This window comes from Nerophis ophidion, linkage group LG12 (genome assembly GCF_033978795.1).
Source record: "Nerophis ophidion isolate RoL-2023_Sa linkage group LG12, RoL_Noph_v1.0, whole genome shotgun sequence".
Lineage (NCBI taxonomy): Eukaryota > Metazoa > Chordata > Actinopteri > Syngnathiformes > Syngnathidae > Nerophis > Nerophis ophidion.
In genome coordinates this window covers 15,463,008-15,475,882 of record NC_084622.1, presented here as the reverse complement: position 1 = coordinate 15,475,882, position 12,875 = coordinate 15,463,008, and the positions used below count along the sequence as shown (strand labels likewise).

At 43.2% G+C, this 12,875-nt stretch overlaps 1 protein-coding gene across 2 annotated transcripts in view; it reads left to right on the top strand.

The window, feature by feature from the left end:
• Positions 1-12,875, top strand: part of LOC133563779 (protein shisa-like-1a) — a 52,615-nt gene that overhangs the window by 29,487 nt on the left and 10,253 nt on the right. Inside the window, exons 2-4 of one of the 2 annotated variants that reach the window (XM_061918066.1) lie at positions 953-1,147; positions 9,644-9,857; positions 11,656-11,946. In XM_061918066.1, coding sequence (XP_061774050.1) covers positions 1,081-1,147; positions 9,644-9,857; positions 11,656-11,946 — 572 coding nt within the window. In that variant the 5' untranslated portion in view covers positions 953-1,080. Of the gene's footprint in view, positions 1-952; positions 1,148-9,643; positions 9,858-11,655; positions 11,951-12,875 lie in introns of those variants that run through there. The other variant, XM_061918065.1, reaches the window with a different exon arrangement.

Below are 12,875 nucleotides of genomic sequence, written 5' to 3'. Positions count from 1 at the left end.
GTGTTTTCATCAAGTTAAGGGAAGAAGGACAGATTTTTCCAGATGGGTATTTTTATTTTTTATTTTTTTTCGAAGTTCATGTTGCACTGTTCAATGTTCAATATTAAAGTGCTTATCTTTAACAATAAATAGCCTAATAATAAACCAGTGTTTTGTTGCTTTTCATGTCTTTCAAGCCTCTGATAATGTGAATTAACTCATTATGACAATAATTTGTTGAAGCAAAAGAAATGGGAATCACTTTTACATACAAAGGACACACAGCTAAGTAGTTATCTTCCTATTAGCAAATTTAATTTTACATTAATTTCCATATTGTGTAAAGGACCAAAAAACAATTTCCTGCCCTTTTCTGACTTTGAGCCACTGCCCCTCTATAATCATGTGCACGTCCCTGATCAGGACTATCAGCTCCTGTTCCCCAGAAAATGTGGATACTAATAGCTGCCATTTTGTGGTCCTTATACACACACCATAATAATAACCAAATGTTGAAGCACAGTACGTCTGCTCCGACAATCCATCAAGCGGTGTGGCTTCATACCTTACCAAAGTCGTACTAAAACAATTGGACAGATTTTTGAGCGCCGTGTGTAATGTTCTATATTCTAAATGGAACATTTAAAGTTTTGGTGTTGTTTACTGGCGTCATCTTGCAGTCCGCGCGTATCTCTTATGTGTGACTGCCATCTACTGGTCACACGTATCATGACACCATGTACCAAATAAAATTGCTTTGAGGTTGGTGAGCACAAACATAATTAATCTGTTTTTCAGAAAATGAAAGGATTTTAACTGTGCCTTGTAGTCCGAAAAATACACTAAGTACTTCCGCATCTATGTGACAGTTTGCATTGGAACCATCCCGTTATGGACACACCAACGGGCAGATTCCAGAACAAAGCATGGGTGCTCGCTGCCAGTCTCCAATCGTTGTCTTCTTCCCCATCAGGAGTCGTCCCCCCCAGCAGCAGTCATGTGACAGAAGCCCTCGGCATGCAGAGCAGGACCCGCTCAGGCTGAAGAAGATTCCTGCCCACTGCAGCCGCCCGTCCTCCTTCCTCACATGACCAGGAGAAGATGACTACCACCAGTCCACCGTCCCTCAATGTCCTGACGCTCATCTTCCTCCTTCTGGCCACTGCAGGTCAACACTTCACTTCTTCTTTGCATTTTACAAGATCTATACTCAGAAAAACACTGACACACCTCTTTATCAACTAAACACCGAACACCTTTTTATCAACTAAAGACCAAACACCTCTTTATCAACTAAAGACCGAACACCACTTTGCCAACTAAAGACCAAACACCTCTTTATCAACTAAACACACCATGACCAACGATTGGAAGTAAGTGTGACAGGTGCCACGATAGTCTTTTAATCAATGTTCAACTATTGGAAGTAAGTGTGACAGGTGCCACAATAGTCTTTTAATCAATGTTCAACTATTGGAAGTAAGTGTGACAGGTGCCATAATAGTCTTTTAATCAATGTTCAACTATTGGAAGTAAGTGTGACAGGTGCCACAATAGTCTTTTAATCAATGTTCAACTATTGGAAGTAAGTGTGACAGGTGCCACAATAGTCTTTTAATCAATGTTCAACTATTGGAAGTAAGTGTGACAGGTGCCACAATAGTCTTTTAATCAATGTTCAACTATTGGAAGTAAGTGTGTCAGGTGCCACAATAGTCTTTTAGTCAATGTTCAACTATTGGAAGTAAGTTTGACAGGTGCCACAATAGTCTTTTAGTCAATGTTCAACTATTGGAAGTAAGTGTGACAGGTGCCATAATAGTCTTTTAGTCAATGTTCAACTATTGAATGTACTGTAAGTGTGTCAGGTGCCACGATAGTCATTTAGTCAATGTTCAACTATTGGAAGTAAGTGTGACAGGTGCCACGATAGTCTTTTAGTCAATGTTCAACTATTGAATGTACTGTAAGTGTGTCAGGTGCCACAATAGCCTTGAATTGAGAGACCTTTAAAAGTGCTCTGCTTGTAAAACACATCATGGGCTTCATGCCACTGAGTTGCGTACCTCTCCAAAAGTGTGTGTGTCTCCAAGAAGTATTATTACTTACATACACACTGTCATTTTTGCATAGTAGATCAGTACCACCTTAGATACAATGCTATCATTACATTATAACAACAAAAACAAACTGCTATTACCTACACACACTGTCATTTGCCGTTTTGCGGTGTCAGACTAAGCTAGGTTTTGCCTTGTGCACTCCCGAGCGGCATATCATCTTTGTTTTCTGCCTTCTTGTATAGAATTACAAACCCCGATTCCATATGAGTTGGGAAATTGTGTTAGATGTAAGTACAAACGGAATACAATGATTTGCAAATCATTTTCAACCCATATTCAGTTGAATATGCTACAAATACAACATATTTGTTGTTCAAATATTATTTTGCAAATAATAATTAACTTAGTATTTCATGGCCACAACACATGCCAAAGTAGTTGGGAAAGGGCATGTTCACCACTATGTTACATCACCTTTTCTTTTAACAACACTCAATAAACACTTGGGAACTGAGGAAACTAATTGTTGAAGCTTTGAAATTGGAATTCTTTCCCATTCTTCTTTTATGTAGAGCTTCAGTTGTTCAACAGTCCGGGGTTGCCGCTGTCGTATTTTACGCTTCATAATGCGCCACACATTTTCCATGGGAGACAGGTCTGGACTGCAGGCTGGCCAGGAAAGTACCTGCACTCTTTTACTGCGAAACCACGCTGTTGTAAAACGTGGCTTGGTATGTCTTGCTGAAATAAGCAGGAGCGTCCATGATAACGTTGTTTGGATGACAACATATGTTGCTCCAAAACCTGTATGGACCTTTCAGCATTAATGGTGCCTTCACAGATGTGTAAGTTACCCATGCCTTGGGCACTAATACACCCCCATACCATCACAGAGGCTGGCTTTTGAACTTTGCGCCTATAACAATCCGAATGGTTATTTTCCTCTCTGTTCTGGAAGATACCACATCCTCTTTTTCCAAATATAATTCGAAATGGGGACTCGTCAGACCACAGGACACTTTTCCACTTTGCATCAGTCCGTCTTAGATGAGCTCAGGCCCAGAGAAGCCGGCGGTGTTCCTTGGTGTTGTTGATAAATGTGTTTTGCTTTGCATAGCAGAGTTTTAACTTGCACCTACATATGGAGCGACCAACTGTAGTTACTGACAGTGGTTTTATGAAGTGTTCCTGAGCCCGTGTGGTGATATCCTTTACACACTGATGTCGGTTTTTGATGCAGTACTGCCTGAGGGATCAAAGGTCCGTAATATCATCGCTTACGTGCAGTGATTTCTCCAGATTCTCTGAACCTTTTGATGATTTTTTGGACCGTAGATGGTAAAATCCCTAAATTCCTTGCGATAGCTCTTAGAGAATTGTTGTTTTAAAACTGTTCGACAATTTGCTTACAAAGTGGTGACCCTCGCCCCATTCTTGTTTGTGAATCACTTTTTTTGTGAATTACCCAATCATGGCACCCACCTGTTCCCAATTAGCCTGCACACCTGTGGGATGTTGCAAATAAGTGTTTGATGAGCATTCCTCGACTTTATCAGTATTTATTGCCACCTTTCCCAACTTCTTTGTCACATGTTGCTGGCATCAAATTCTAAAGTCAATGATTATTTGCAAAAAAAAAATGTTTAGCAGTTTGAACATCAAATATGTTGTCTTTGTAGCATATTCAACTGAATATGGGTTGAACATTTTTTGCAAATCATTGTATTCCGTTTATATTTTCATGCAACACAATTTCCCAACTAAAATGGAAACGTTGTTTGTATATTGAAGCAAATTTCTCCAGAAGAAACACTAATATTGGGTTCCAGCCTTGACAAAAGTCCATATTTTAGTAAAAGTTTGTACGCTGTAAACACAATGTATAGCGCTTTTCTTTAGAGACTCAAAGCGCTTTACATAGTGAAAGCCATCATTAAGTTGCACTTAAAGCAGTGTGGATGGCACTGGGAGCAGGTGAGTAAAGTGCCTTGCCCAAGGACACAACGGCAGTGACTAGGATGGTGGAAGCAAGGATCAAAACTGGAAACCTTCAAGTTCCCGACACTGGCCACGCCCCCCGGTGATGAAATCAACTTTTTGTTTAAGTTATAACACCAACTGCGTCAATGGAAGTACCCTGCCGACACACTGCCACTAGCCCTGTGGTGCAGTCACTGTTTGAAATCCCCAAACTCCCTAACTTTAACAGTGATGTCACTAGAGATGTCATAAAAAGAACACAAAGTAGCATAGTAGCTATAAGCGTCAATTCTGTACTCCCCTACTCCTTTCCCTGACTGATGTTGCCAGATGTGCAGCTAAATCCAGCTGGACGGACTGGGCTAGTCCAAGGAACTTCAAACTTCCACTGCCTCTTACGCAGGGTTGAGGTGCTGGGACCATATTAGCTGAATAGGCAAGCGGTTTGTCAATTACGAATCGCTAACCAACACATTTTACACAGAATGAGGCTATTTTCAGGAAGATATAGGTCTGGACTGCATACAATATCACAACAATCACATGGTTATTGTCAGTACTATCAGAAAACAAAGACTAAAAGCAACTACTACCAACACTAGCAATGGTTATACGGGTGAAAATAAGTAGAGCATGCTTAGCAGCCTAATGTACGCCCAAAACTAAAGAGGAGACAGTAGAGAGGCGGATCTGACGGTCCGACGGAGTGGCAGGGCATGCTGGATGGCGGCAAGGAGGCGGAGAATACGAGCGAGCGGCGAGGCGGGGCGTGCCGGGAGCGACGCCGCAAGCGAAATCAGGTGCGTGGATCGCACACTGGGACACAATTAATGTATCTCCTAACGATGTATAAAAAGGGAGAAAGATGAGAGAATGAGGCAGAAGGAATTGGAGAGCCTGCAGCAGCGGATGAAGAGCGGAAGTGAGGGAGAGCAAGACGGCGATGACGAAGACGCGGCCGACTGAAGAGCGACACGGAGGAGCGAGCAGTGGGAGCGACGACAGCGCAAAATACTTTCTTTATTTGAAAAAAAATAAACAAGAGTCAAACCTGAACAAGCAAGTCCTTCCTGGGTGGTCCATGGAACCAACACGACAGTCAGGTACTGTCACAGAGACATTTCACCAAGGTGTGCCTATAAACTACTATTTCAAACCTTTCAGATTGCCATATAACTTGGTAGATGTAGTTCACAATATGCAAACACCAATGAGGAATTATTTCATCATGTGATTTGTCTCCATACCTTTCACATTGCCATGATGACTAATGTTGGAACCATTTCCTCAGCACATGGAGAAGGAAATAGGCACTGACACTACCCATATCCACATAGCTTTTATTTCTATTAAATATATGTTGTCCTGTCAGTCGGAGGACACATCCACATACATGCTAGCTAGCATATGTTAGCATGTATGTCCATGTGTCATTGTCCGGGCTACCATGCTAACATTGGTTTCAGGAACATGCTATCTTTGTTAGACAAGATCATAGACTGTATTAACAATATAGTTTACATATTAAATGTTAATTTCCATTTATTACAAGTCATAAGCAAACTGACTTGCCTATAAAGGAGGAAATGAGCAAGTTTGGCGTCAGATGAAAAAATCTTCAATGGTCTCCATCCTTCAAAGGCATCCCCGATACAAATCCTGGTTTTGTTCCTGGCTTTGTAATGAATAAGTTGAGAATGGTAACGTTTAGACGTTCTAAGAAGGTCTGACATGTTTAGTAACTTTACCAGTGGCAGTAGTCAGACCAAAATGGCAACCTGGATGTGACACACTCACAGACTTTCTCATTGGTCAAAGGGTGGAGGGCAGGGCATGGAAATGAATACAATAACAAGATTTCGAGGCTGTAAATCTAATTTTGAAATTATCTTATGAACTACTGTTATCACTTATAGAGGTGTTGGATAAGAAGACGATGTAGTCATGACAAATCATTTAATGATGACTTACATATGACTTCTTTAACTATCCTTTGTTTTAAAAACCCTCATTATTGAAATTAAATGTCCACTCGCCATTTTTGCCAGCTCAGCACATCTTTAATGTGCGAGAGGATTTAGGAGACAGAGTGTAGGTCGTCCCCAACGTGTGAAAGGAGAGAAACGGTCAAAGGAAACGCTTCATGTTACAATGTTTGCTTCTCATCGCCTCCTTTTCTGCCCCATTCAATTCTGTCTGGTGATAAAAAGATATCAAAATGTGTCTGACTGAAACCTGAAAGAGATCACCGCTTTTCAAAGTGTGATCAGCCCCGACTGAGAGGCTTCTATCATCTTACTGAGAGGCTTCTGTCATCTCACAGAGAGGCTTCTCTCATCTCACTGAGAGGCTTCTATCATCTCACTGGGAGACTTCTCTCAACTCAGAGAGGCTTCTATTATCTCACTGAGAGGCTTCTATCTCTCACTGAGAGGCTTCTCTCATCTCAGAGAGGCTTCAATCATTTCACTGAGATGCTTCTATCATCTCACAGAGAGACTTCTCTCATCTCAGAGAGGCTTCTATTATCTCACTGAGAGGCTTCTATCCTCTCACTGAGAGGCTTCTCTCATCTCAGAGAGGCTTCAATCATATCACTGAGAGGCTTCTATCATCTCACGGAGAGACTTCTATCAGCTCAGAGAGGCTTCTATTATCTCACTGAGAGGCTTCTATCCTCTCACTGAGAGGCTTCTCTCATCTCAGAGAGGCTTCAATCATATCACTGAGAGGCTTCTATCATCTCACGGAGAGACTTCTATCAGCTCAGAGAGGCTTCTATCATCTCACTTAGGGGCTTCAATCATCTCACTGAGAGCCTTTTATCATCTCACTGAGACTTCTCTCATTTCAGAGAGGCTTCTATCATCTCACAGAGGCTTCTATTATCTCACTGAGAGGCTCTATCATCTCACTGAGAGGTTTCTCTCATCTCAGAGAGGCTTCTATCATCTCACAGAGAGGCTTCCATCATCTCACTGAGAGGCTTCTATCATCTCACAAAGAGGCTTCTATTATCTCACTGAGAGGCTTCTATCATCTCAGAGAGGCTTCCATTATCTCACTGAGAGGCTCTATCATCTCACTGAGAGGTTTCTCTCATCTCAGAGAGGCTTCTATCATCTCACAGAGAGGCTTCAATCATCTCACAAAGAGGCTTTTATTATCTCACTGAGAGGCTTCTATCATCTCACAGAGAGGCATCTTTCATCTCAGAGAGGCTTCTATCATCTCACTGAGAGCCTTCTATCATCTCAGAGAGGCTTCTATCATCTCACATAGAGGCTTCTATCATCTCACTGAGAGGCTTCTATCATCTCACAAAGAGGCTTCTATTATCTCACAGAGAGGCATCTTTCATCTCAGAGAGGCTTCTATCATCTCACTGAGGGCCTTCCATCATCTCACTGAGAGGCTTCTAGCATCTCACTAAGAGGCTCTATCATCTCATTGAGAGGTTTCTCTCATCTCAGAGAGGCTTCTATCTTCTCACAGAGAGGCTTCTATCATCTCAGAGAGGCTTCTATCATCTCACATAGAGGCTTCTATCATCCCACTGAGAAGCGTCCATCATCTCACAAAGAGGCTTCTATCATCTCACAGACGCGCTTCTATCATCTCACTGAGAGGCTTCTATCATCTCACAAAGTGGCTTCTATTATCACACTGAGAGGCTTCTATCATTTCACAGAGAGGCATCTTTCATCTCAGAGAGGCTTCTATCATCTCACTGAGAGGCTTCTATCATCTCACAAAGAGGCTTCTATTATCTCACTGAGAGGCTTCTATCATCTCACAGTAAGGCATCTTTCATCTCAGAGAGGCTTCTATCATCTCACTGAGAGGCTTCTATCATCTCACAGAGGCATCTATTATTTCACTGAGAGGCTCCATCATCTCACTGAGAGGTTTCTCTCATCACAAAGAGGCTTCTATCATCTTACAGAGAGGCTTCTATCATCTCACTGAGAGGCTTCTATTATCTCACAGAGAGGCATCTTTCATCTCAGAGAGCCTTCTATCATCTCACTGAGAGGCTTCTAGCATCTCACTAAGAGGCTCTATCATCTCACTGAGAGGTTTCGCTCATCCCGGAGAGGCTTCTATCATCTCACAGAGAGGCTTCTATCATCTCACAGAGAGGCTTCTATCATCTCAGAGAGGCTTCTATCATCTCACTGAGAAGCGTCTATCATCTCACAAAGAGACTTTTATCATCTCACAGAGACGCTTCTATCATCTCACTGAGAGGCTTCTATTATCTCACTGAGAGGCTTCTATCATCTCACAGAGGCTTCTATTATCTCACTGAGAGGCTCTATCATCTCACTGAGAGGTTTCTCTCATCTCAGAGAGGCTTCTATCATCTCACAGAGAGGCTTCTATCATCTCACAAAGAGGCTTCTATTATCTCACTGAGAGGTTTCTCTCATCTCAGAGAGGCTTCTCTCATCTCACATAGAGGCTTCTATCATCTCACTGAGAAGTGTCTATCATCTCACAAAGAGGCTTCTATCATCTCACTGAGAGCCTTCTATCATCTCAGAGAGGCTTCTATCATCTCACTGAGAGACTTCTCTCATCTCCCTGAGAGGCTTCTCTCATCTCAGAGAGGCTTCTCTCATCTCAGAGAGGCTTCTATCATTTCACGGAGAGGCTTCTATCATCACACTGGGAAGCTTCAATCATCTCACTGAGAGGCTTCTATCATCTCACTGAGAGACTTCTCTCATTTCAGAGAGACTTCTAGCATCTCACTGAGAGGCTTCTATCATCTCACAGAGAGGCTTCGCTCATCTCAGAGAGAGGCTTCTATTATCTCACTGAGAGACTTCTAATATCTCACTGAGAGGCTTCTATCATCTCACAGAGAGGCTTCGCTCATCTCAGAGAGAGGCTTCTATTATCTCACTGAGAGACTTCTAATAACTCACTGAGAGGCTTCTATCATCTCACTGAGAGGCTTCTATCATCTCACAGAGAGGCTTCGCTCATCTCAGAGAGAGGCTTCTATCATCTCACTGAGAGACTTCCCTCATTTCAGAGAGACTTCTAGCATCTCACTGAGAGGCTTCTATCATCTCACAGAGAGGCTTCGCTCATCTCAGAGAGAGGCTTCTATTATCTCACAGAGAGGCTTCTATCATCTCACCGAGAGACTTCTTTCATCTCACTGAGAGGCTTCTATCATCTCACTGAGAAGCTTCTCTCATCGCAGAGAGGCTTCTATCATCTCAGTAAGAGACTTCTATCATCTCAGGTTTTTGCTGGCGCCGCCGTCTCCGTCTGGATTTCAAGCTGCAGCTTGAAAGCAAATGCAGAAATGCACTTCATTCAAGCATCAACATGATTGTGTGAAAAGGATAGCCTCATAATAAAATATGTAGTGTAAATATACACAAATAATAACATACTTACTGTAAATATACACACATAATAACAACGGGAAGAGCTAGACGAAGTGGCTGGAGATAGGGAAGTCTGGGCTTCCCTGCTTAGGCTGCTGCCCCCGCGACCCGACCTCGGATAAGCGGAAGATGATGGATGGATGGATGGAATAACATATTTACTGTAAATATGCACAGAATTTTCATCCTGTCTCAACTCTCCTGCCATTCCAGCGCTCTCAGCTCATTACCGAGTATGCGAGCCCTACTCCGACCACAAGGGGCGCTACCACTTCGGCTTCCACTGCCCCCGCCTGTCAGACAACAAGACCTACATGTTCTGCTGCCACCACAACAACACCGCCTTCAAGTACTGCTGCAATGGCACCGAGTTCCAGACGGTCATGCAGGTCAACCTCACCACCAGGGGGGACGGGTATTCACACAAGTGAGTCATGAGCACTTTTTACAAGCACCTCATGTTGCACTTAGTCCACCGCACAGTGCTACTACCACTACACCCTGCTCATTGCACAGTGCTGCTACCACTACACTCAGCTCATTGGCTCAAAAGTCAGATGTACAAACCTCGTTTCCATATGAGTTGGGAAATTGTGTTAGATGTAAATATAAACGGAATACAATGATTTGCAAATCCTTTTCAACCCATATTCAATTGAATATGCTACAAAGACAACATATTTGATGTTCAAACTAATAAACTTTATTTTTTTTTTTTTGCAAATGATAATTAACTTAGAATTTCATGGCTGCAACACGTGCCAAAGTAGTTGGGAAAGGGCATGTTCACCACTGTGTTACATCACTTTTTCTTTTAACAACACTCAAAAAACGTTTGGGAACTGAGGAAACTAATTGTTGAAGCTTTGAAAGTGAAATTATCTCCCATTCTTGTTTTATGTAGAGCTTCAGCCGTTCAACAGTCCGGGGTCTCCGCTGTCGTATTTTACGCTTCATAATGTGCCACACATTTTCCATGGGAGACAGGTCAGGACTGCAGGCGGGCCAGGAAAGTACCCACTCTCTTTTACTATGAAACCACACTGTTGTAACACGTGGCTAGGCATTGTCTTGCTGATATAAGCAGGGGCGTCCATGACAACGTTGCTTGGGTGACAACATATGTTGCTCCAAAACCTGTATGGACCATTCAGCATTAATGGTGCCTTCACAGATGTGTAAGTTACCCATGCCTTGGGCACTAATACACCCCCATACCATCACAGATGCTGGCTTTTACACTTTGCGCCTATAACAATCCGGATGGTTATTTTCTTCTTTGTTCCGAAGGACACCACGTCCACAGTTTCCAAATTCACTTTGAAATATGGACCACAGAACACTTTTCCACTTTGCATCAGTCTATCTTAGTGAAGCCAGCGACGTTCCTTGGTGTTGTTGATAAATGGGTTTTGCTTTGCATAGTAGAGTTTTAACTTGCACTTACAGATGTAGCAACCAACTGTAGTTACTGACAGTGGTTTTCTGAAGTGTTCCTGAGCCCATGTGGTGATATCATTTACACACCGATGTCCGTTTTTGATGCAGTACCGCCTGAGTTATCAAGGGTCCGTAATATCATTGCTTACGTGCAGTGATTTTTCCAGATTTTCTGAACTTTTGGTGGTTTTTCGGAAAGCTTGTTGAGAAATGTTGTTCTAAAACTGTTCGGCAATTTGCTTACAAAGTGGTGACCCTCGCCCCATCCTTCTTTGTGAATTACTTAGCATTTCATGAAAGCTGCTTTTATACCCAATCATGGCACCCACCTGTTCCCAATTAGCCTGCACACCTGTGGGATGTTTCAAATAAGTGTTTGATGAGCATTTTTCAACTTTATCAGTATTTATTGCCACCTTTCCCAACTACTTTGTCACGTGATGCTGGCATCAAATTATAAAGTTAATGATTATTTGCAAAAGAAGAAGTAGCATATTCAACTGAATATGGGTTGAAAATGATTTGCAAATCATTGTATTCCGTTTATATTTACGTCTAACACAATTTCCCAACTCATATGGAAACGGGGTTTGTATGACTGAGTTAAATACAAAATGGACATCAGTTTATAAGATGTCATTTTGGAATTTACATAACATCTTTTAATGAATTTTAAAATATTTATTATATGATTTATATTTCATGTAATGTTGTCTTCACATCCAGTGGTTGTTTATTCTGCTGAAGTCTTTTGAAGGTACATCATGTTTTTGTCCATCCTGTAGTAACTACACCGCCCTGGTGGGAGTGTGGATCTACGGCTTCTTCGTCATGGTCCTGCTGGCTCTGGACTTCCTCTATTACTCGGCCATGAATTACGAGCTGTGCCGGGTCTACTTGGAGAAGTGGGGTCTCGGGGGTCGATGGCTAAAGAAGGCTCGCAGTCAGTGGCACCGGGCCATGGAGGAGGAGAGTCAGGCTCAGCCCATGGTGGCGGGCCACTACCAGCCCGGACACAGCCTGCGAGGGGAGAGCCACAGCCCCACGTTGCTGCCCCACAACACCTCCACCGCCTGGTGAGTCACTGTCACTACACAGCCCCACGTTGCTGCCCTACAACACATCCACCACATAGTGAGTCACTGTCCACTACACAGCCCCACGTTGCTGCCCCACAACACATCCACCACATAGTGAGTCACTGTCCACTACACAGCCCCACGTTGCTGCCCCACAACACATCCACCACATAGTGAGTCACTGTCCACTACACAGCCCCACGTTGCTGCCTTACAACATACCCACCGCTTGGTGAGTCACTGTCCACTACACAGCCCCACGTTGCTGCCCTACAACACATTCACCACATAGTGAGTCACTGTCCACTACACAGCCCCACGTTGCTGCCTTACAACATACCCACCGCTTGGTGAGTCACTGTCCACTACACAGCCCCACGTTGCTGCCTTACAACATACCCACCGCTTGGTGAGTCACTGTCCACTACACAGCCCCAGGTTGCTGCCCCACAACACATCCACCACATAGTGAGTCACTGTCCACTACACAGCCCCACGTTGCTGCCTTACAACATACCCACCGCTTGGTGAGTCACTGTCCACTACACAGCCCCACGTTGCTGCCTTACAACATACCCACCGCTTGGTGAGTCACTGTCCACTACACAGCCCCATGTTGCTGCCCTACAACACATTCACCACATAGTGAGTCACTGTCCACTACACAGCCCCACGTTGCTGCCCTACAACACATCCACCATATAGTGAGTCACTGTCCACTACACAGCCCCACGTTGCCGCCCTACAACACGTCCACCACATTTATATATATGTAAATATATATATATATATATATATATGTATGTACCGTGATGAGGCGGCGACTTGTCCATATACACTGTATCCATCCAATGAGGTAGCCTGCTGAAAAAGTGTGGCCCCCCTGATGTTCCACAAAGTAATAAGACTGAACTGTAAAATGTGAT